A 25,156-nucleotide genomic window follows, 5' to 3' on the forward strand; every position below is an offset into this window, starting at 1 on the left:
TATTTTATAATTTTATTTTGAAAAGTACAAAAAAACTTCTAGATACACTTTCCAGAAGTTAAAATACTACTAAACATGAAGCCTGATGTCCTACCTATGTTTAAACATGTAGAAATGTTAGTTAATAGATGTAGTGAATTAACATAAATTATGTGCAAACATGAATAGAAATTAGAAAAAAAAAAAGGCTCAAAGAGAAATTAGATCCATAGAAATTCATGAGCCAATGATAAGAGACTTTCTTCTTGCAAATTAGCATATATAATACAAACATACACTATGAGTATTAAAGAATAAAATATGCACTCTAGCAATATCTGACTTTCTACATGATGTAACAATCTCTGTGGACAGTAACAAATCTACACTTCAGCCTTTCAAAGGAAATTGGAACAATAGCTCCGGAGCTCACAAAAATCATTTCAGCAGAAAATACAGTTTCAAATAACAACAGAGCCCACAGCACTGTACAGATCTGCACTATGATACTATCTTTGTTAGGAAGGAGGACTTGAGCAGCATTTCCACTCTGAAGGCCTTCATTTCCTTAACACCAGCCCTAACAAGATATCTAATGGGAAGAAGGACATGCTGGCCTCTGAGTCCTGCCTCTAGTCTCTCTGGGCTGAATGGGATTTCCTAACCCTAATATGAACCTCTACCAGGCAACAAAGCACACCGACTCTCCCTACTTCCAAAACAGCATTGAGCAACATCTCCTTCTTAATGCCAGCTGTTATTCCACAAGCTTTGGCTGAGAAAGACTGCAGGCAAATTCCCACTCCGATGTCTCTCACTTCCTCCACTTTAACCCTCAAAACACCACAACAACCTTTCCCAACTAGGAGAAAGATCATGGAGCTCTGTCCTGAACCCAGACTTCATCATTAGTCTTCCAGCTCAGTGAGACTGCAGTGATATTAACACTATCCATAACCTCAGTCCTACCCAACTGAAAAGCATACTAATCCTTTCCACCTCCAGAATAGCACTGGGCACTAGGCCTGAGCTTTGCTGCATGACACTACTGTAATTTTCACTCTGAAGACTCACATTTCCCTGTCTGTTATGTATATACTAGCCTTTTTTCACTAATTAAATGAATTGTGCTTTTTACCCATGAGAGACAGACACAAGCACCTAAATTGTTTGACAGAATCAAGACTTTTACAATTTAATTAGAAACTGCATGTTTCCTATTTGAAGTGGAAATATAAGCCCGTCATTTGGGAATATGTAAAATTTTAAAGGAAAGGATAAGGTAGGAGTTGACAGTAAATGTGAAGCTGTAATAAAATTTTAAAATAAAACAATCTTGCTATGGGGCAAGAGTGAAAGCATATGAAAACACAAGTGTTAAAAGAGAAGGAACTCAGTGCTCTGCTATGTGTAATGTAATTGAACAACAGTTTTGCTTGAGAAGTTCCTCTTTCTCAAAATCTTCCTTAAACTCTCTAGGCCTCTGTTCCAGCCTTCTCTGAACTTGCTGCCTTAGTTTCTGATTCTAATACACAAAAAGGAAACATGCAAACAACGCAATTCAAATCACCCAAAATCTTCATATAGGCCTCTGTAATAATAAGCAGAGTGGCTCAGCTGCTCCAGTTCAAGCTTTCATCTAATTTATTCATTGCAATGGGCCCTCTGGCTGTATTGAAGTGTAGGGGGATTGGTCTTGCCTCAGGGCAGTTTGCATGTACAAAGAACAGTGCTGCCTTATAGCAGTCTCCTTTAGGGCTCTGAATTTGAAAGGAGCCCTTCACTCAAAGTCCAGTGCTGTGAACTGGGTATGTGCCCTGCACCTGCACCAGAACTGAAGGTCAGAAGTCTGGCTTGCTTTGCATGTGTGTCCAGGATGCATGAATTCATAGACTGTCGTTGGGAAATGATGGTGGTGCACAGGACAGGCTCTGATGGGGAGATTTTTTTTCTTGTACTGTGTTTAAAATGGAAAAGTGAGTTTCCAAATCCAGACAGTCTCCACTGGCTCCATCTAGAGCATAATCACATCAACAGTTGGATTATACGTAATGCATAGGCCTGGCCAGAAACTGATTTTATACACATCATCTGCAGCTTCTCAACAATAATCCACAGTTATTATCACAAACAAGTGAAAAGTTTCATTATCCTAGCACAAACCAAGCTTTGAACATACCTATACACACACAAAATGCTTTTCTGTGAGATCTGTTTAGTGCTTAAAAGGAAGAATCTGTACCATTTTGCAGATGGGGAAACCATGGCTAACAGGAAAAGTAACTTGCCCGAGGCAACACAGGTCAAAGGAACAGAAAAGTGACTAAAAGGCAGGAATTCCAGGTCCTCACTCAGTCCACTAAGTTGAACTCTTTCATGCAGTCCAAACCCTGTTGCACGTAGCTGCTGCTTTAAAAGCAGAGAGGAAAGCTAACTATATATAAACCAGGGTGGATCCACCACAAAAGCCAAAGAAATCTCTAGGTGCTAAATAAGTGACTTGTTACAAACGTACCACAAACACACAACTGCTTCTTCCAGAAATTTGAGGAGATTGGTTATAATGTGCATAAGGAATGGACTTTCTAAAAGCAAACAGGTGAAGACCAATTATCAGTTATACTTAACTATCAGTTATACAGTGTAATTTCACTGATTACAACCTTTTAACATAACTGAAAAACTGCTGTATTTTTTTTGTTGTTTGGGTTTTGTTGTTTGGTTGGTTGGTTTTGCTTTGTCTTGTTTTTTAATTGGACAGCTTTGATTCATGCCTGAAGGACATCAGGGTTCTGGTTTTACCTTGTAAAGTAACTTGTTGCCTGGAGGTCTGAGTCCTGAGGGCGGAGGTTATCATACACATACTTCAGATCCTGAATGCTGTTTAGCTCGGGCAGTCCTGCATGCAGCATCTTAAAGTAAAGAAATATCATTAGCCACTGCTCTACTGAAAAGAAATTTAAATGAAATGAGGCTAACTCATATCAGAAATAAAGGTTTCACACCAAAAGGTCTTCTTGTAAAACCAAAGTTTTGCTTATTTGAAAAGTGGTTCTGTTGCTAAAGCAATGCCTTCAATACTAAGGTGAATATATTGCGCTATAAACCTTCACACTGAGGTACCAGTACTGAGGCATAGGTCAAAATCACCAATCCATTTTAGTAATTTGTTTTCTCTTTGGATATCATAATGTCAATGTGTGCATTGCTAAGCTTCCTTCATAACCTTCTAATGGTGATAGAGGGAAGGTGACCAAATTCAGCAATCTGAACAACAGTAACCACATTTCTGTTATGCTCACAGTGTTATCATACTCCTAATCCAATTTAGTGCAGCATCACCTTCTCATTTGTAACTACTGATTCCACCACCACTGCTCTGGACTCCTTGTGCACAGGGATCATAGATTCACTCCCTTTACAGTCAGGGGAGGAGAAAAGATCTTTGAGATGTTGATTCTTAGCAGGAGCCTTGATGTGGGCACTGAGAACTGCACTCTGGAGAGGGCATCATTCTCCATCAATGAGGGATGGTGCTACTGCAGCTAGGTGGTCAAGATAGGCTCGAAAGACAAATAATGCAAATATTGCCCTTGCAAAGTAACAACACAAGTAGAGTAGACAACTAAGTGCATCCAATTGCTCATACATCTCTCTCCAGGCATTTTAAAATGTCAGCAATAAAAATAATTTTTACTTACTTCAAAACCTACTGATTTTTCTCAACAATCAGAGTAAGATGAGAGTGATGCTTTGTGTGTAATGAAGAAAAAATCACTCCACATTGCTCATAAGGAAATTTACCTGAATTTGCAGTCACTGTGCTGTGCACTCTTCATTGATATTTAAGTCTAGCTCAGACAGAAAGACCCACTGAGTTTTGCAAGTAACGGCAAAGAAAAAAGGAAGCACTGCTTTTAATTTAAGGTTTGGTTGAGAGATAAATAGAGTGAGGGGAAAAAAGATACAGGGGGTGTGCATATTTTCTTTATGCCTTCAAACTTTCTCAATATTTTTAAGTCAAGTTTCAATATTTTGTGTATTTTCTTCCTGGCATTATGAGGAATATCCTGCTTTACATAATTCCAAATCTATACTACCACTGGGCAGATTGCTGTCCCATAGAGGTCTGGCTAGCAAGGAGCAGGGAGGCAGAAAGCTAAATGAAATGGATTTAAGTGAGTTGACAGCAAGGATAATAACAACATTCAGCACTTAAGAACATACAGTGCTATTTATCTAAATGCCCTTAACCCATTTATAAAAGATAACAACTCCTGTCCCCTTAAAAACAGAAAGAGTTGTTGAATAGGCAAATCAAGCTTCTCGCCCTGCATTAGAAAAGGGAACAATACCAGATATGAACATAATCTAAATGTTCTGTAGTGCAACTGAAAAAAAAAGGTATGGTTTTAGGTTCTCTGCATTGTAGAAAGTAGAAAACCATTTGCTGAAGCAAAAAACAAGGAGTCTTTGGCTGGGCAATACCTAAACAGTGTTTTGCTGGCTCCAAGGGGGTCCAAGAGGTGGCTTATACCGCTTCATCCCTTTTATTCCAGATAACATATGGTTCATGTTTCCAGTCCCCTGATGGAGGAGGAGGTTTCTGAACACTGTGGCTAGTGATACTAGATGCTAATTAGACAAGACATGGAACAACTGTTCTGAAAACAACTACAGGTCTCCTAGGGCAACTCAAATGTCACTAGATGCCTAAGTTTAAGTGCTTGCATTGCCCCCCTCATTTGGCCACACGCATGCCTTGAGTTATCCCAGACCTTCTGACTCACTGAATGGAGCTGCCTACACCCTCCTTGGGCCTGGATTCAGAGCTGATGTATGACACCCAGCCCACCATCTCATGAAAAATTAATAGCAGTGTCATGTACTTTCCATGTATTAGACCTCCAAAACAGGGGTGTTTCCAGATCCTCTTCTCCCAAATGGCATTTCTGAGTTTAGAAGGGCGAAATGACTTGTAAGGTGACAGGATTCTTGAGTCTTAGATGTGCTCTGTCTAGGTACTGTGCCCTGTTCTATACTATTAGATGAACCTATTTCTTGTCACAACAGAGGGAAGTGGATCAATTACTTGCCGTCTAGTGTCACCTCTAAGCCTCTTTTAATAGTTTTCTACCTGCAACAGTAATGGATTCTGCATTTCTTTAAACTAGTCAAAAGGTGTTTGTGTCCTGCAATCACTCTCTTTACAACAGTTCACATCAAATCCTTAATGAGAGCAAAGCTGATGAACTATACGTGTTTATGCAGCTGAACTCTGCCAGCAGACTCTTGGGTCTCCCACAGATGTTTCTGCTCTTAAAAGTGATGGAAACTTCATGGATTATTTCTTATTCCCAGCAGCAAATGTCAGTACAGCTCTAGAAACATGCTGCTCACAACCAAGAAAAAGCATTAATTCCCAAAGTGGGACAAACCCCCCAAAATGTTCATAATAATGGTTTGCTAGAAGGCACTAACAGTTACTGACCATCCAGGGCACAGTTTACTACTCCTGTGAAGTACTGTACTTTTTGGAAATAGCCTTATTGCTTAGATTTTTTAACTGTGCTTTATAAATAGCACCTCAGAAAACAGAACGTGCAAGGGGGAAGGAAAGATGTAGACAGTGAGATGAAGCCTTAGGCTCTCATTGATACAAATAAACAGTGGTTAGTTTATCTTGCCCCTTCAAGATGATATCGGATATTCTGCATGGAAATAAATTTAAAGTGGAATTTCTTCATGCTCTATTTACTTTTCTAGAAATGACCCATGCAACTAAAACATTTTGAAACTTACATTTTCTGACCGACACCACATTTCGAATGCAGAACCAGACACACCCTTCCAAACATCACTGGCAAAACCAAGGCAAATCTCTCTTGTTTGTTTAATTTCCTTTGATATGAAGTGCTCATCGATGGGATGTGAGTACACTGCCAGTTATTTTTCAATTATGAAATGCAACACAATTGACTGAACTGCAGCCTGTTGACAAATACTAAAACATCTGTATGCTGAGTTTTAGCTCAGCACTATTACCTCTCCTTAAAGATCAGCAGAAACAGGAAGATGCAGCATGTCCTGAATATAGACAAACCTGAGTTATATCCAGGCAGTGATAGCTAGTTATTTCAGTGCTCCTGCTGGGAACATTTTCCTAACAATCTCTCTCTATTATCCCAGAGTAATCTAACATCATTATCTGTGCTGCTTGCAAAAAAGAGACTGCACTGGGGACAAGAAGGTGGGCAGAAGATGTAGCTACATTTGCAGTTTGCAGTTTTAGGCAGCCTCTTCAGAAATGCAGGGATTACTGCTGTAGATGAGAAAGCAGGAGTGCTCCTGAGTATTGAAGGCTATTTGACAGTACCTCCTAAAACTGCACTCTGAACTGCTTTCAGTGCAAAATTATGCTTTATGATGGGAATGCAGTTTTGTTGCAACTCTGTGACTACTTAGAAGCAGGGTTAAGAGATCTGGGGCAATCTTTCCTGCTTCATTTTGGGAAATCACTCACTGTGTCACTGTATGAGAATCCATGGACAAGACAGAAAAAAAGAAGATGAGCAAATTCTTCCCATTGCAGAAGTTGGAAATGATAAAATAGTATTTACAGAGCAACTTCTTGGCTGTACCGCAACCTCAGCAAAGGTTCTGAGTGTAAGGTTGTGTAGACTTTCATGCACAGACTAGTCACCTATGTTTCACATGAGGCCCTGGACATAAGTTTTGGATTAGTATCTTAGCCAAGCAACTTAGCAAATATTAGCTAATTTAATATTCTCATTCTACCCATGAGTAAACAAATTAACAGAAGCATAAAGCAGTTATGGAATCTGTCACAGCATGTGAATTGGTAGGAATACTCAAGAGAGAAAAACTCCTAGGGGTCTGAAAACCCTATACAAAAGGAGTTTTAAACCTTTTTCAGTATGGTAGTGATCTTCTTTCCTGTGTTTGCCATCCCAGAGAAGGGAGTGTGGAAATGTGCAAAAAACCATTCTAATGGCATCAGCGTTAGCTGCAGTGCTGCTAGGTACTGTTGTATCACCCACTCTATAAAGTACTTAGTTTACTTTGTCTTGCTGTAATCACAAACAGGATTGGTAAATTGTTTCTTGAAGACATATTAAATGGGCTGAGTGACATTCCTGAATGTGAAACTTGTACCCAGCTTCTCTTGCAGTTTTCTGCTACTTTGTAAGAAGAGGGCATTAACAAATGGAACAAAAAAAACCCCAAAGCAGCTTAGCTTTACTTTTCTCAGAAATTAGTACTGAAATTCGATAGTTTCTTTGCACAGGAAGTACCAGCACTAACATTTCCAGCAGTGCAGCTGGTACTCTTTAAATCACAGTGTTACTGGAAGCAGCAGAGAAGTGGGAAAAGGGAAGAGGACACCAGAGGAAATTGATTTTTGGTTTCATCCTCAAGCTTCTTACCATCTCCAACAGGTTCAAGAGTAACTGGCTGTGTTTCCTGACTATATTATAAGCTCGACAACAAAGCTCCACAAACTCTTGAAAACGCTGTGGGTTTTTTCCACCTTCTGTGATGAAATACTCCATCTCTGATGTGAAGATGAAGGGAGCTCGGTCCCTGGAAAAGAGAACAATTACATGAGAAATTTCCCTGAAAATAGCTAATCATGCAAGACAGTTAATGTTTGTAGCTCGTTCTTCGCATTTATTTTTCAAGTATTACCTTCCTTGTTATTCATCTCTCCCTTCCTCAGTGTGTACAGCTCTGTTCCTGTGCCTGGTGTCACTGACTAATTGGGGCAGATACAGGTTTCACAGCAAGAGCTTCCTAGTGAGAAATCCAACAACTGAACAAGTTTGGAGCTTACATATTTTCTTCTGGCTCTTTGCTTTTCTTTTTAAACTCTCATTGCTTTAATTTCTTGACTCCAGTCTGAAAGTAAATCTGGAAACAAGTTCTCAAAGAGGATGTGATATAAATATCAACTCCCTACTAGGCAAGAAGTGAATTTAAGAACAAATCCTACAACTCCACAGTCCAGACACAAAAAAATACAACATATGATGCTATCATTAAATATACACATTCTGAAGTGCTATTTCTGACCCAGGTTATAACAGAATAAACTTAAAATACATTGTTGTGGTTTTTGTACAGTTACTGTATTCATCCTACAGTAAATGAGGTGCAGAATCTGACAGAATATCTTGCCTTTTTTTCTTATCACTAGCATGGTTTGTGGCTATGGCACGCTATTGCAGAAGAAAACTGATTAGCCAGGCTCCTGCTAACAATCCTATCATTTGATAGTTTCAGAAAGGCCTAGTAGACTGCATCCACACAGACAAAACTACTGCAGTCATTTACTCATCACAACTGCCTATACAGAGGCATGTAAACAGATTAGAGGGCTATATTCCAAGGAAATATACACTGCATGTTAACCCTTAATTCTAAATGAACTTGAATAAACAAAATATTCCTGGGAAGCCTGAATACAGAAACAAATTTGAAGATCTCTGTTTCTTGCTAACACCTCAAGCATGGGCTGAGTCTGAACCCACTCTGGCTACTGATTCATTCAGAAATGAGACAGAGAAGTTTTCCTAGGAGTTTTCCTCATTTTCCCATAAAAATACATGCCTTGTATTATTACAGAAAGAATGTCAAGTTGCTGTGAGATTCTAGGCTGCAGCTGGAAATCTTAGTTACAAGAAATGTTCAGGTGTCCTTCACATTCTTATGTTTGGAAAATCTTCCTGATTCACACTGAAGCTAACTTTGAAACCAATAAGCCAATGAGGAAAGGTGTGCCTCTGGACGTTATACTAAGAAACAAGGAAGGAATGGTTGCTGATTTGAAAATTTTGAAAGGGGGCAGCCTGGGACACAGTGACCATGAGATCATGGAGTTCAGTATCATTTAAGAAGGAAGCAGGGCAATAAGATCACAACCATGGACTTCATGATAGATAACTTTGGCCTCTTCAGGGATCTTCTTGGAAGAATCCCATGGGAATCAGTCCTAGAAGAAGACCCTGGGAACTACAGGCCAGTCAGTCTCACCTCAATCCCTGGAAAGATGATGGAATGGCTCATCTTGGAGGCCATCTCCAAGTACATGGAAGACAAGAAAGTGATCAGAAGTAGTCAGCCTGGATTCATCAAAGGGAAATCATGCTTAACCAAGCTGATTGCCTTCTACAATGGGACAACTGGCTGGATAGATGAGGGGAGAGTGGTGGATGTTGTTTACCTGGATGTCAGCAAGGCTTTTGACACTGTCATAGAATCAGAATGGTTTGGGTTGGAAATGACCTTAAGATCATCTAGTTCCAAGCCCCCTGCCATGCACAGGGACACCTCACACTAGAACATTTCACCCTATCGAGCCTGGCCTTGAACACTGCCAGGGATGGAGCATTCAGCACTTCTTTGGACAACCTGTTCCAGTGCCTCACCACCCTCACTGTAAAGAACTTCTTCCTCATATCTAACCTGAACTTCCCCTGTTCAAGTTTAAACCCATTACCCCTTGTCCTATTGCTACAGTCCCCGATAAACAGTCCCTCTCCAGCATCCTTGTAGGCCCCCTTCAGATTGGAAGGCTGCTATGAGGTCTCCACGCAGCCTTCTCTCCTCCAGGCTGAACAGCCCCAACTTTCCTAGCCTGTCTTTGTATGGGATGTGCTCCAGTCTCTCATGGCATCCTCATAGGCAAGCTCAAGAAGTGCAGTACTGGGTACAGTATTGTTCAACTTGCTCATCAATGACTTGGATGAAGGGATAGAGTGCCTCTTCAGCAACTTTGCTACAACACAAAACTGGGACGAGTGGCTGATACCCCAGAGTGATGTGCTGTCATTCATAAGGATCTAGGCAGGAATAATCCCACATTTCAGCACAGGCTGAGGGCTGCCCTGCTAGAAAGGAGTTCTGCAAAGTAGGACCTGAAGGTCCTGGTGAACAAAAAATGAACTGTGGGCCACCAAAGTGCCCCTGTGGCCAACAAGGCCAATGGTATCCTAGGATGCCTTAGGAAAAGGACTGCAAGCAGGTTGAAGAAGGCGATCCTTCCTCTCTATTCAGCCCTGGTGAGCATCTCTCATAGGTAGGAAAGCCTGACGGAGCTGGGCCTGTTCAGCCTAGAGAAGAGAAGTCTCAGGGAGGATCTCATCACTGTATGTAAGTATCTGTAGGTAGGGTGTCAAGAGGATTAGATCAGACTCTTCTCAGTGTTGCCAGGCAAGACGACAAGAAGCAATGGACATACACTAAAACATAAGAAATTCCACCAGAACATGAGGAAGAACTTCTTTACTGTGAGGGTGGCTGAGAATGGGCCTCCCATGGGTGTCATTCACCTCAAAGCAGCCCAGTGTTGTTGGATTTTTTTTGTTTGGTTTTTTTTGGATTTTTTTTGGGTTTGGTTTTGGTTTTTTGTTATATTATACAATTTCAGATAGGTAGAACTAGGAATGATGAAGTTATAATAGCTCCATAATAGTAGTTCTTTCCTTCCATATTTTTCTGCATGAGTTCATAGTGTGACAGTTATGTTATAGTATGTTACATAGTTATTGAGTAGAGACTCTAAGAGAATTAAAACTTGTGTCTATTACTGATTTCAGAGAGCAAGATTTCCACAGAATCTTCTTTCATTCATTCATCTGCTAGCTTGTCTTTTGTTTAGCAGTGGTATTTAAATTAGACATTCAGTATTAAATAAATTAATACAATTAGGGCCATGGAAGTCAATTTGTTGAAGAAAATATGAAAGACAGAGAGAGACACAGAAAATCAGCAATGTTAGCATTTGCACATAAGCAGTGGACAGAAGTCCAAACTAAATCCTGATTTGAAAGCATTTTAGCATCTCAAGAATATCCAAACCCCAAATCTGTTTCTCACCTTCATTATGTTTTGGAGCTAAAATATTCCAAGTCAACACTACTGTTGTAAAGGTTCCATCTTATGCATTTTGTTCAAAATTCGTATTTGATTTCTGATGTCCAACTGCATCAACAGAGACAATTACACTATAAAAACACAGCCCTTTCTGAGCTAGTCCAAGTCTCCTGCCTTAAGCTACTTGAGCTGAAAACAGATACTGAAATCAGAAATTTCTTTACGGGAAGAAATATGGTGTTAACATTGTTGGTTTGGGCTGTGGGCCAGTTTCCACATAATGTAACGACTGCAGTGCTAGTCAGTTCTCTTACTGTTGTTGCTAAAGGATCCATTTGAATGTATAACTGATGTTTATATTACTGGCAGATTAACTTTATTTGTAAGATAATTTTAAGTAGTTTCACAAGGTTCTTAAATTTCTAAGGTCGTAGACCTGTCCTCCCTTATTAACCTGCAAAATATGATGTAGAAGTTTGCTCTCCCTGGTTTTGCTCAAGGTCTTGTGATATCAGAGTCTCTCCTGCAAGGCAACCCCTGCAATCAGCCAGATGCTGAAGCTCCATTCCTGCACATGTCTAAGCCAGCTGCTCGTAAAGGGAACACTCTGCAATTGAAATTAAAAATACATACAAAACCAATGTAGTATAGGAGACAAGACCCACTAGAAAGAACAACACAGTCATTTCTCATGACAATATTAAAAAGCAAAGTTTCAGCGGGAGGAGATGCTTACTCACTGAAAAGTACATAAAGGATTCTGAAAACCTAATTGACAGGGCTGAATGTCTGCATATAGATGCAAAATGTTCCTTGCTGCTTTCACAAACTCCTTCAGAATATAAAAACATAGAAAGGAATAATATAAAAACATAGAAGGGGATAGCCTAAAAATTACTCCAGCAAAATTACAAAGAGCCAAGTCAAGTTACCGTCCATGCGGAATGGGAAAATTTACATCAGCAAACAATAGAGAATGTTTTAGCCTGCATAAGAAAAAAAGCAATGCATGCCCTGGTGATGCATGAGCATTCTAATTTATCACACACACACATGGAAATGAACCATACCCTGATGCACAGCCTGTATTTCTATATTTAAACTAGTACATCTCTAACTGACAGTCTTCTGTAGAACATAGCTAAGATCATATTATATGATAGTATTTATTCAGAAGATATGCAATGCGTCCAAAGGCCTGATAATAACTATGAAAGACAACATTCGTTTGAATATACATCTATTACATAGCTTGCTCACATGAAATTATCTAAAAGATATAAACACAAAACTAAAACATACCTTCAAGATACAGCTAAGCCCTATAGTACTTTATATCCATAGGTTTTTCAAAAAACGATGACTGTTTTACAGCCAACGGTACAAAGAGCCCCTTGGCCTAAAATCTGTATCTATTATAGCTTGCTGCCTCCATCAAATTAATGAAATGACTGGCATTAATCTAACAAAACTAGTATGATGCAGTATTTTCAAGTAAAAGCCTTCTACCATATCTCTGTAGAAGACCAGGAGCCTTCTTTTTCTTTATGGTGTGCTACACAAATACAGAATGGAAGCGTTCTTGAATGTCTGAAGTCCATTCAAATTTACCATTCAAAGTGGTAAAGTTGGGTACCGTAATTTCTAGGAAAACAAAAACAACTTCATTGAGGGAACTGGTGTGGCTCGAATAGACCAAAAATGTACACTCAGTTAAGCCTCCCAAAATCATCAAATCTACCTTATCACAGCTCACTCACTCTTTTTGAGTTTTGTTTTTTTTTTTTTCTTTTCCCCCACTAAAGCCCTAGAGGAGATTAATGAGCTCTTTGCTTTTATAATAGAAATCAGTCAAAAAGGCAATATCCCTGTTTACAGCAGAGCCTGATTGCAGTCCTGGACCTTATAGACCTATACTTTACTATGGCTGTGACAAAAGAGTTTACTCAAGTCATTCAGTGAGAAGCAAGGCTAGTTTTATGGTGGTTTTACGCTTTTCTTATTGTGTACTGCTCTAGAGATTTAAGATTTTCATGGGAATGTGTTCTGCAGTTCCTCTGGAGATTAAGGATGTTTGGATGATATGTCATGAGAGGGAAGAAAGAAAGGAAACCTCAGCAACTAAAAAGATCATCATGCGAAAACAAACTTAGTCTGGGGCGATGGGAACATTCACTGGGACTTCACTGTAGACTAGGAACACACTGCATTCCTAGAAGACCAGTAAGATCATCATGATTTCTTATGAAACACTAGATGTAAACTGATTAACAAAGCTTGTAAGGTCAACAATGGTTTTAGTTTTTCCTACTATGAATCTCACAGTACAAAATATTTAAGAATGATACACTGACTTCCTTTTATATTAAGTAAGAAAAGCATATGAAATGATGAACAACAAATGACCTTTACTCTGATCTAATCTAAACTTCCTAATTGTGTAGTTATGGAAAAGTTTAAGTCACACATAGTAATACAATGAGATCAAAATAGTTGTAGTCCAAGTTGTCATATGGACATAGGAGACAGTGCGTGAGAAACCATACAGAACTGTTCACAATTTAGAAATCAGCTGCTCAGCAGCATTCGCCCCCACAGATTCCTTGACTGCTTTAAAACCATTTTGACCGAGTCAAGAGTGACTGATAGCATTCAGTATGACTACATGGAATTTGGATGTATCGAGTAAAATAAAAGCTTTTAGGGAGCATTTGAATGCTGACATCCTTTGCTCTGTAGCAAAAGCCAAAAGCTTATTGAAGAACACTCACAAAATAAATTAACACAAGTGCTTATTTCTCTAAGCCAAGTGAAAATATCCAATCACAGTAATCATATATATTTGCAGACACAGAAAAAAACACGAGCAAGTGTATTCCTTTCATATATTAAAGAATGAAACAGTAAACAACTGCAGAACATGGTTTGTCTCAAGCAAGCACAGAAAGAGTCATAAAAAAATATGCCTGGAAAGGGGACCATAAGAGATACTCACATCTTTCTGCTTACCAGGACAAGATCAACCATAAACATGCTTATTTAGCCTACTCTCAAAGATTTTTAGTGACAGAATTCTTCTCCAAACTCCCTATCAAACTTCTGCTCCAGTATCTCCCCTTGCAGTTTTTTCTTTAATGCCTAATTTAACCTTGCTGTACTTTCATCCTATTAATTTTCGTTCTTTCCTAAGGGAACATGAAGATCCCATCTTCTTTACAGCAGCCTCTAATGTATTTGCAGATTTATTATGTCTTTCCTTAATCTCTGTAGACAATTGTTTCAGCCTCTTCTCATAAGTCTTGTTTTCCAGATGTCTGATAGTTTCAATTGCTTTTCTCTGGACTCCTAATTTCTCTGGACTCCTCATCCACATCTTTCTAAAAGTAAAATGTTGAAAATATTCCAGCTGAAGTTTTACCAGTGTTGCATGAAGCAAAAGGATTGCTTCACATTTCAAGCTTCCCAATTCAATATTCTATCAACTCACATTCAACTTGTATGTAGTATTACTCTGAAAAACTGCCTGTCATTGCTAATCCCAACTTTTGCTACAGTCAAAAACTTTACAATAGGCTTCTACTAAAAAATGAACAAACATATTCTCTATCTCATCATAGTGGTTACTAATGAAAATATTGAAAGCTGTCAGTCCCATCACAAACCTTATGGTATGCCATTTGGTGTATCCTTCCATCTTGATACTGAAACGCAGGTAGGTACTTTCCACAAATGACTGTACTGTAATGGTTTTACCTAGACAGTGCCTTCTTACCTTACGTGAATGTTATTTTTGAAACTTACAGGAGCTCTACTAAGGCTACAGTAACTTGCATCAAGTTATATGATATCTATACTTTCTCCTCTATTTCACAAAATTATCCTCTCCTGGAAAAAATAACTATTCAAGAAGATGAATGCTCCAGGAGAACTCTACGGTGCTTATTCTTCTGATCACTGTTATAGGAGATAACAGACTCTGCAGCAAGCCTAGAATCTAAATGATGTAAATGCATTTTAAGTGACCTTGTAATAGAGCAGTAGTTCTGAGCTTTGTATAAAATATAAACACCTACTGGGCTTAATGGTTAAGTTTTCCCACTGACTTCAATGACAGTTGCATTTTCACTGGCTTGTATTGCAAATCTATGTTCAGATTTGTTTAGATAACTTTTTTGCTTTCTACTTCTTGTAGTAAAGAAACCTTGCTAATAGTTACATGGATACATGTCTGCTCCTGAGAAGTGTAAGCAGGCTCTAGCTGAGACTTTATTCCTCAAATCACCTGGACCTGATATATATCCATCCACATCTACATAACATGGCAGTCCGAATTTCAATTGCCAAACAGTAATTACAATGCTATATAAAAAGGAGTAGAAGAGAAGGGTGAATTAGGAAATTTGAAACAGCTTTCAAAAAAATCCCTAGAATAAGAGAGAAAATTGAAACAGCTGAGGTTTTGACTGGTCATAAGAAAAAAACCCCTTTGCTATGAGGACAGTTAGATATTGAAACAGGTTGCCTGACAAGATTATCCTGGCAGGATATAGCTGGACATGGCCCTGGGTAAACTGGTCTGAATTTAGTGTTGACCTTATTCCATTAATACTTACATAGAAAGATTCCTGAATGCCCTGAGCAACCTTGCCTCAGATAAACTACATGGCCTGGACATTCAAAACATGCATTCTTAACGAAATGACCAGGAGTCAAGTCTATACCAGATAACATGGTTTCAACTCTATTTTCTGCCATTTATGCTGCTGTTTGAGGTATCTAATGCATAAAAAGTTTTCTAACTACTAATTTGGAAACTAATTTCTGATTACAATTTTACACATTATTTTTATATTAACATCTATATTTAGAGGCAGAAACAGCAAACTAAAAGGAATCTCCTTCGTTTCTTAGGTAACTGGGGAGAGTTGTTAAACGATTATGGTCTTATTTATTCATTTAGTTCTTCCTATGTGTATATCAACTTTTCTATTATTATTACTTTTCACTATAAGAGCCTTAATGTTAGCTTTCTAGAAAAATCAGTGTTGAACATACCTGCTATTTTGATCAGTAGTAAAAGAAATATTTCACACATTGGATGGACCTATTCTGAAAGATTTATCTGCTTCTGCCAGTAAATGAATTGGTTACATTGAGATTTAATCATGCTTAACGGATACGGTAGAAAACAAGCTATAACCCTCACCTAAGCTAAGGGCTCTGATTCATCATTCTCTTAACATGTAGTTTCCCCATGTAAACTGAACCACAGTAACTATTTATTATTCCCCTTTTGTAAAGTGCAAGGGAATGTGACTTAACTAAAATCCCTTTCATTGTGGGCCAACTGAAATTAATGAATTCTTAAATCATGGAGATTTGATCACAGCTGGTCCCATAGGATTACTATGGTGACAGTATAGCTAAAACAAATGTTGACAGGTGAGGTTAGAAATGTTCACACTTCTTAGTGCAGACCTAGTATTTGCAGCATGTATTGCCACAGGGACTCATGTGGAACCTTACCTTGTTAACAAAAAAATTGGCAAGACTCATGATAGGAAAGCAGAGACAATTTGAGGTGTCTCTTGATGGTTTTCACTCTGGCTGCATTGACCTAGTCTCAGCTGCAATCACTAGTTATTCTGCGGTCTGACCACAGAATTTATTCACTTATTGTCACAGAATTTCAATCACTTCATACAGTCAGCTGAATGTATTTTTGAAAAAATCTGGAAAAGATCCTCCCTGAAAGAAGATATACTCTGCTTTAAGAACATACATGTCTTCAATAGTTTCAGACATTGTCTTATTGCAACCATGCGCATCTTATATTGACTGGTTAAGAAGCACTACTGCGTCCAGCTTATGCACCCTCTGAGCTGAGTTAGGATCCTCTGTTCAGATAAGACACACATAAAGCAGCCTGCACTCAGTCACCAGATACTAGACTGTTATTGCATATCAATTTTGAGGTGGATTTAAATCCTTTATATACTTCATGTTCAATATCTATATGTGAAAGTGCTCAGTACAGCATTCCTGATACCTTAGATCATTTTCTAAGACTATCAAATTTTCGAGATTTGTTAGAAGTTCATTACTAACCTTATTGATAAAACACTTGAGAGTTAATTCACAAGGACATTGGAGCAATTCCTCTTGTTAATAGTTTGTTGGACAACTGCTTTTTGTATTCTAACTGACCTACACTAGTGGAGAAGATTTTAAAACTCAGACTTAAAAGTTGGCTTAAAATAAGTAGAATGAGTGGGGTTATATTCCATAGCTATTGAATATTCAGCTAACAGGTCTTTTCAGTATGAGACAGCTATTTAGAAAACACAGTAATGGTTGCAGAAGATTTGTATATCACCATGCAAAGTAGAGAAATAAACCCGTGATGAAAAAATTGAATTGCACAGAAAATCCTGAGGGCAGAGAACAAAATCATACATGAATTAAATAAATCAGTATACTTTCCAGTAAAGGATGAAGCACTAAGGCACAGTGTGCAGAACAAGCAGAAAAAGAAACCAAGGATCAAGCAACAAAATTAATTTAGAAGTGCTTGATGTACACCTGACTTTGTGTCAGAACATAAAAAGGTATGTATAGAAAACTTTTGGAGAAGGAGGTAATACAATAAAATGTTTCTGATGGGAGCAGAAAAGAGAAAGTATATGTGTCTATAAACAGTTATACTTTGAAAAGGGTTACATAAAAAATCATATAATCAAAATGGACAGTGAATGTGATGTCTTTTTACCCTTTTATTTCTCTTTTATTGTTAAAATTCCTGTCTCTAGAGTCACATTCTACAGAAAAATCACAGAGTGACTAATAAAAAGAGAAGGAGGGAAGAGGCAAGGGCAGGAATAAAATCTCTGAAGCAGGAAGTTGATAGGGTACTTTCTGTATGAGAAAAATGGTGCCTCCCTTCACTGTATGGGTACTTTGAAAAGGATAACCAAAAAAATTAAGCATATAAAGAGGACAGAGAACATAATTTACTTGATTTCAAAAAGGTTTAGTTGAATGCCCTCCAGAAGAGTCTATTACTGAAAACAAATAACCAGTGGTAAAAGGCAAACTACTATCCAGGCTCGATAATTAAAGAAAGCATCAAAATGGCAACAATAAACACCTACTCTTAAAGGCAGGCAAAGATAACAGAAGTGCATCTGAAACTCACAACTGCAACTTGTGCTGCTCACATGTTCTCAGACTTGTGCTTTTGGTGTTTAATTCGGGGCAATTACAGGCACATGACTTTCAGAAGTGATGGACTTCATGCCTCATATATTCAAGCACCTTTAGGCCTCATCACCTTGAAAGTGACATTGTTTCCCCTTTAGGTCTTTATGCATATTTCACTTCTCAGTCTTTATGCAAAGACTTATGTATATAACTATCTTTAAACATCTGTATAATCTTATGAAGATCATTGAAGCTACTAAGGTGCTTTAAGTCATGAAATTAAATCTTCCCAGGATTTCAGCCAGAGATTTTTGGAGGGTGGCATACAGGAAGTGCTGAAAGTGGATCCTGGCAAAGAATTAGGAGCTACCAGTTCACATAAAGTAGGAACTCCAGACCTATCATGTCAGAAAAATAAGTCTGAAGTGCAGAAAATGAATCAACAGATAGGCATATTGAGAATTCCTAATGAAATCTTTCAGCAGGTAATACAGGTTACTCCAACAGTTTCCATGAACAAATTTAGAAAATGAAAAGTTTTTACTTCAAGTTTTAGTCAATTCCTTTGATGAGTACCCTAAATAAAATTCTTAAAAGGCACAAAGAAAAAATGTAAAATGTGAAATTTTCAAATTCCTATCTTGCTTCTGCCCCACTTTTTTCCCTGTTTTTAGGAAAAAGATAGAACACATGTAGATACATTGTAGTCAAAGAATATAGATACAATTTATTTTTCCCTAGCTGTATGACAACTTTTCTGTTTTAGAAAGAAAGACCTGAAAAGAATTCTTTTTTCTCCAAACACTTCCAATGAGGAATTAGCACTCATTTTAGGTTATTAACACTAAAAATAAAATGTGTTACTTTCAAAATAAAAAGAGGCACTATTTTTTTACATGCTCAGACATTCTTCAGTGCTTTTCATTACAGGAAAATACTGACATATGAAGAAAGTGTGGGAAACATAATTTTCCCATATTTTTGAAACTTCCTTCAGAAAACTGTAATTTCCCAATGGAATAGTTAGACTGCCTCTACTAATTACCCTTGTAGAAGAAAACCAGCTTAGCACATTTAACTTCTGGGAAAACCACACCAAGACAGGGGATTAGTTTGGCAAAGAGACAAGAGTGTGTCTGTGATTCAGATCAGGGAAAAGAAAGGCCAGTGAATGTTGTAAATAATCAGGACGACTGGCATTTAAAAAAAAAAAAGGACACCTAGGTTATCAAAGCGTGAATTTACAGTGTGCCATAACCTGGATTACTGCACATCTTGCCACCAGGTTTCAGACTACACGTCACTGACTGGAAAAATACATATGACAGTGCTGGAAGTGATTGGTAGTGGAGAGGACGAGACTGATGAAGTCAAGATTAGTTCAGTTAGCACAGGATTTAAATCTCTTATTTCTCAATTCACCAAAGAAGAAATTTTCAAAAGGAACTGGTCAGAACTGAAGAGAAGAAAACAAAAGAAAAGAAAGTATGGCAGGTAAAATCATAAGCCAGACACCTTCTCTTGTACCGTATGACAACTGACCTAGTCCTGTATGATTACCTGGATAATATTGCACCTGTTTAAGTTGGAGTGGGTGTAAGATGATTCCCACAGAACACTAAGTAGATAACAAACAAGACAGTTATATGAAATTAAATGAGAAACATTTCTTCATACAGTTTGAAGTGTACCTGCAAGAATTCACTGCTTTAGGAAAATGTAGGGTCAAATGCAGTGGCTGGACAAGAGAATGAAAGAAGAAGTATTTTATTACGATTAACAAAATGTGTCATCCAGTATAATTAAAAAAAAAAAAAAAGGGGAAGAAAAGATATCTCATGGTTCAGTAGGAAAGTTCCCTATGGGACTTTTGGAATAAGTCTTCTGTCAAGCTCTGTTATGCCAGCACAGGTCTCCCTCCACACTTCTGAAACGTTAGTTCCTAGGCTCAAGTAAAGACAGGTTATTAGTCTTTAACATATTTGCTGCACTATGAATGTACATGAAAATGAAAAATACAGGAAGTTCTTGATTCTTCTTTCCTCTGAGATCAGCAAGAGCTGAGCTGCTGATTTGTGCCTTGGACTTAAAACTGAGCAGATTTATTGGACATCATTTAAATATGAGAGCAGGAATTAGAAAAGTTAACTAATCCTGTGTTGGGGTGTTACAGTCATGAATACAAAAGTGAGAATGACTGCATGAATCACACCAGCTTCAAAGGGTTCTCTGAAGACTCATAATGGATTTGATAGAAAGAACTACAGAGCATGCATGACAGCATGCCAGTCTCAAAGTTGGCATGTACACCTTTCACTTTACTTACATCAGAAGAAATATGCAGAATACTGCAGAGGACCTATCCTCATGAAGCTTTATGAGGAGCAAGTTTGGTAATGGCAAAAAGCGCTCCTTGAGAACAGAAAATGGACAGCTGTGGCAAGTGGCTTCTTAAATTCTTGAATTCTTGACAGTGTCAAACAGTTCAGACACAGACTCCTTTTCTATAAGCCCTCATCCATTTGCACAGATTTTACTTTAAAAATTAAAAAAAAAAAGTTCGTGTGATGTGTGTAAAGACCAGTTGCATGTGTAGGGATTGGCATCAGGCACCTTTTTTTTTTCTAAAGCCACCTACGGAACTTCACGATTCTTATGTACAGTGTCTACCGTACAAAACTCCAAGGGTCAGCATTAATAACTCTAAAGATCTGAAAGCACTGTATTGTTTTATTGATATTACTTTAGATGTACGATATTGTTGGGGGTGCAAAGAACTCAAATAAAAATCTAATAAGAACTCAAATAAAAGCCTAATATAAAGAGCTGTTAAAATAACCAGAGGCTTAACTTGTTTCAGGACTTGTCTCGTGGGAATGAGTAGATAAAAATAGCACTGAGGTTTTCAAATTTTAAGAGATCCTGAAATTTATGGGATGTAGAAATGTGATATCCCTGTGTTCCTGCATTACAAGTAATATGTTACGTTTCATGAAGGTGTGTACCACTCATGAGAACTGTAATCATTATCAGTTGCATGTAGCATGAGAAAGACAATTATTATCCCATGATGTTCACAACCTGCTAAGTATGAGTCCTAGTTTTACTATAGAACCATGAGGGCACTCCATGAATAGATGTCCTACAATGTATTATTTTAGCCAATAGTTTAAAAGTAATATACTATTTGAAGAAACTGAAAAAAAAATGGTTGCTGCTTCAGAAGTGACTATATTTTAAGTCATTTTCATAGACTTAATAAGATGTAGTATGACTTACTTGTAAAACAGTAAAATTATTATTTATTTTTATTATTGCTATTACATTATTTCTGTTTAAATGTGGTTCTTGTGTGTCCCCCTGTATTTGCTTCCTCCTGTGGTTCACTCAAACTAGATAATTCTTCGCTCATGCAAAATTACTGCTCAAGGAAATTTCTGTTAGGCTCCAGAAGGAGGTTTGCTGAAGTGAAGGATGCAGCACTTGACTCAGAATATGCATGAGCATCTTATTTTTATTGCTCTGTTCTACTTTATTCTTTTCACAGCAAATAAGTAGGATTAAGAGAGCATATCTTGAATGATTGATGATAATTCTGAGCACCACAACTAAATCTTTTGACTGCCTGACTTAGAAGTACTCATTATCCCCATCAGCTTCCCTGATATCAATACTCACATGCTGTTATTTCTGTCTAACACACTGAGATAGTCTAGAACAGTCAAAGGCCAGCTTATAATAATTAAAAATAAAAAGAAGAAAGAAAGGAAAATTTAGCTCAAATGGAATTCTGGGACTAGTTCTGGAATTATAAGGAAACACGGAGGAAAGACAGCTTCCCACACACACCTCTCATTTTGTCAGTATTAGGGATCATTTATTCACTCTCTACTCTTCAGGTTTTGCACATACTGCCATTAACTTATCTATTCTTATTCCATCCCAATTCATTCCTTCATAGTATGTTCACATTAGGAACTAGAATCCATGATCACACTCTTTTATTTATCCTTATCATGGGATAGTTACATCACAGATAGAAACACAGAAACAGTCTTGTTTAGGTCAAATTCTATTTGCAAAACAGGCTCTGAGCTCAGTGTGGTTAGATGTAAAACTTCAAGAGATAATGAAAAAGTTTTCAATTTTACCCACAGAGGAATAATGTTATTATTACCCATGTCTATGTGATTTTTTTTTTTTCCTGAATATGGGAAGACAGTGGTCATTTAGATACATCTATGGGTTTGGATTCATTATAGGAACACTCTTCTGTTAGAAAAAAAACACACGGACATCAGAATTATTTTGGCATAGGCCAGTCTATTATTCTGGTCACTACTGAAATGCATCATTCTAATCTCTGACCAAACAAGGATTTATATTTTATCTTTTTTTTTTTTTAGACTGAAAGGGAGTCTCCAACATCTCTTAATTCCTTTTCTAGTCATCCCTATGTTTTTTAGAGGTTTTGAGAACAACAAAAGATGCTGTTTTGGAAAATTAAAAAAAAAAAAAAAGCAAAAAAAAAAAGCATGATCTCATTTGTATTTTTTCCTCGGGAGCAGATAAGGCTGTGAAACTTCAGAACATTGCTTTGAAGTTTACTATGTGCGTTACTATAGATACAAACCTTTTTATGCTTCCAAATTTCTGTGCGTGACCTAAAAATCTTCCAAAATCTATGTGGAACATGTGTCCGGCATTTGTCAGCATTATGTTGTCATTGTGTCGATCACAGACTCCCAGAATGAAGGTAACAACACACCAGCCAGCGCAGGAATAAAAGAAATTCCTTATTGCCTAGTTAGTAAAACAAAAGCACTTACTGGAAACATTCAGAAGTACCTGTTTGTGATGCTAACAAGAAAACCAAACATTGGACTTCTACAAATGCTATGCATGTTGTAGGAATGGTACTCACACAAGTAATGCATAAATTTCAAAGTTACAATGCAAGAACAATTTTATGCATGAGGTTTTTACTTTGTGTTTTATGGATACTTGGAATTCTATGGAAAATTTCTAAGGTGAAATGTACGTAAGAAAAACAAGCTTCTTGGCAGGAAGCTGACATTTTCTGTTCAATAGCCTGCATGTACATTGTAAAAACCACTATTTGGAAATTAGTTGGAAATCCACAAATTTAACCATTTGTTTTGTAGTCAAAGTAGGTTATTTTATATCCACTGTACTGTTCTGTATCTATACGAGTCTTTTCTCTCCAGAACTCAATTGCCTTTCTCAAATCCTAATTAATCAAGCCTCACAATATTCCTGCCCCCAAAATTACACCCCATTTTACGGAAATTAACTGAAGCAAAAATTAAATTGTTTTTTGTTTTGTTTTTTTTTGTTTAAATTGTTTTCTGCTCAGAGCATCTGCAAATCTGAACAGATTATGGGATCAAAATTAGTGTTGTGCAGAGAGACCCAAGAGAGTGATTAAACCAAAAACCAGTCTAGCAGTCATGTTTAATATAACCTCCTTCTCTGGTGCTCTTTTATGGGGTGGAGATGTGTACTTTCATGGTTGGTCTGCTTCATCTAAGCGGACTGGTTCATTCAGATCTACCTCAGGAATCTCTTCACAATGTTACACTGCCAAAATTGTGCCCATGGCAGATGCAAGAAAATGTACAAGCTAATGATTTGCTCACAAGACACATAGGTGTAGCCCAAGTTTTCTGATAATTTCAGAGGGAAGTGTTTAAGAATTGTGACTTCTCCCAGGAAAAGAATCTAATCTGCCTCTTTCACAAGAGAGTTATTCCTGATTCAAATAATGATCACTCCTCTACCCCAAAGCATAAGGAACAGCTTTTGTCTTTTTTTAATCTTACTGAAAACTCAGTTCTTATTCAGAAGTCTTAATCTCCCATAAACCTCAATCACAATTGAATTAATTTATATAGAAACCTCCAAAATCCTAATCTGTGATTTTATTTTTTTGGGCAAAACCTACTTTATCCAAGGGAAATCATTATTTAGGCATTCAGGATTTCCCTGTAGATGTAGGGTGCCATTTGCAACGGCTGATACAGATGACAGCACCGTGGAAGACTTATGCCACAGTACAAGAATTGGCTGAATTTTATGTCAAGCTGTACTACTTACTCACTTTGATGACCTTTGGATAAAACACCTAAGCTTTCTGTTATTTTGCTCACCCAACTGTAAAATAAGGATATTAAAGCTTATTCTGCATTAGTTTTTTGATCACCTTAGATACATTATTTTATAAGTAAAAAATTATGAAGGAGTAAAAAAAAGAGAAAGGTTCATTCACCAGGGAGTGCAAAGTGAATGCATAGTAGCAATTTTATACATGCTCCATGCAGTCAGATCCAACTGCATTTTATGTTCAAAAAAATTGAAAGAAAATGGGTTTTAGAATATTCCACATAAATGGGAGTTTTTACAAACTGCAGCAGCAGCAAGAAATCAGGCTTGTAATCAATAATTAATAGTAACTCACTTTTCAATTGAAATGTTGGCTGCACTTCTACCATAACACTGTAAACACACAAACTTAAAAAAAAAATCTTGACAGATTGTTCCTGTTTAATCGAATCAAGATGATAACAGGAATTCAAGTGTTCTTATGAAAATGAGGATGAACAAATGCCTGTGGAATAACTACAAAATTATTAAAAGCTATCAAACTTATTTATGCTATACATCATCTGATAAATTGTTATAGAAACAATTTTCAGAGTGGTAAACACTCAAAGGTCCTCTTTAAATTTAAGATTTTAGCTACTAATCTACTGTGAGCACAGGCAGGATTCTAAAAATTGTCCAGCAACATAAACGTTATGAGGTTTTTCATGGACCTCAGAACATGCTCAACCAACAAAGAATTAATAGGTTCCTTTGGGAAACATCTGCTTCTATAAATAAAATTTCTAAGTTTTTGGCTCATGCATAATGTCTGGTTTCATAAAATTAGATGCATTACATGGGATCCCACAATGTGATATGAAAAGCATGATTTTATGTATCATCATATGACTAGGTAGTTTTGATAAAGCAGCTTTCTAAGACTGTGTGTACTGACATGAGTTTTTCCAACTACAGG

General features: G+C 37.4%; 1 protein-coding gene across 1 annotated transcript in view; it reads right to left on the minus strand.

Annotated features, from left to right (window-relative positions):
• Positions 1-2,777: 2,777 nt before the first annotated feature.
• PIK3C2G (phosphatidylinositol-4-phosphate 3-kinase, catalytic subunit type 2 gamma) overlaps positions 2,778-25,156 on the minus strand; it is a gene marked incomplete at its 5' end in the record, with an annotated part of 90,253 nt that continues 67,874 nt past the window's right edge. Inside the window, 3 exon segments of the mRNA XM_010009347.1 lie at positions 2,778-2,891; positions 7,428-7,584; positions 22,709-22,878. Coding sequence (XP_010007649.1) covers positions 2,778-2,891; positions 7,428-7,584; positions 22,709-22,878 — 441 coding nt within the window.

The sequence above is a fragment of the Nestor notabilis genome, unplaced genomic scaffold, assembly GCF_000696875.1.
Source record: "Nestor notabilis isolate BGI_N333 unplaced genomic scaffold, ASM69687v1 scaffold1972, whole genome shotgun sequence".
NCBI lineage: Eukaryota > Metazoa > Chordata > Aves > Psittaciformes > Psittacidae > Nestor > Nestor notabilis.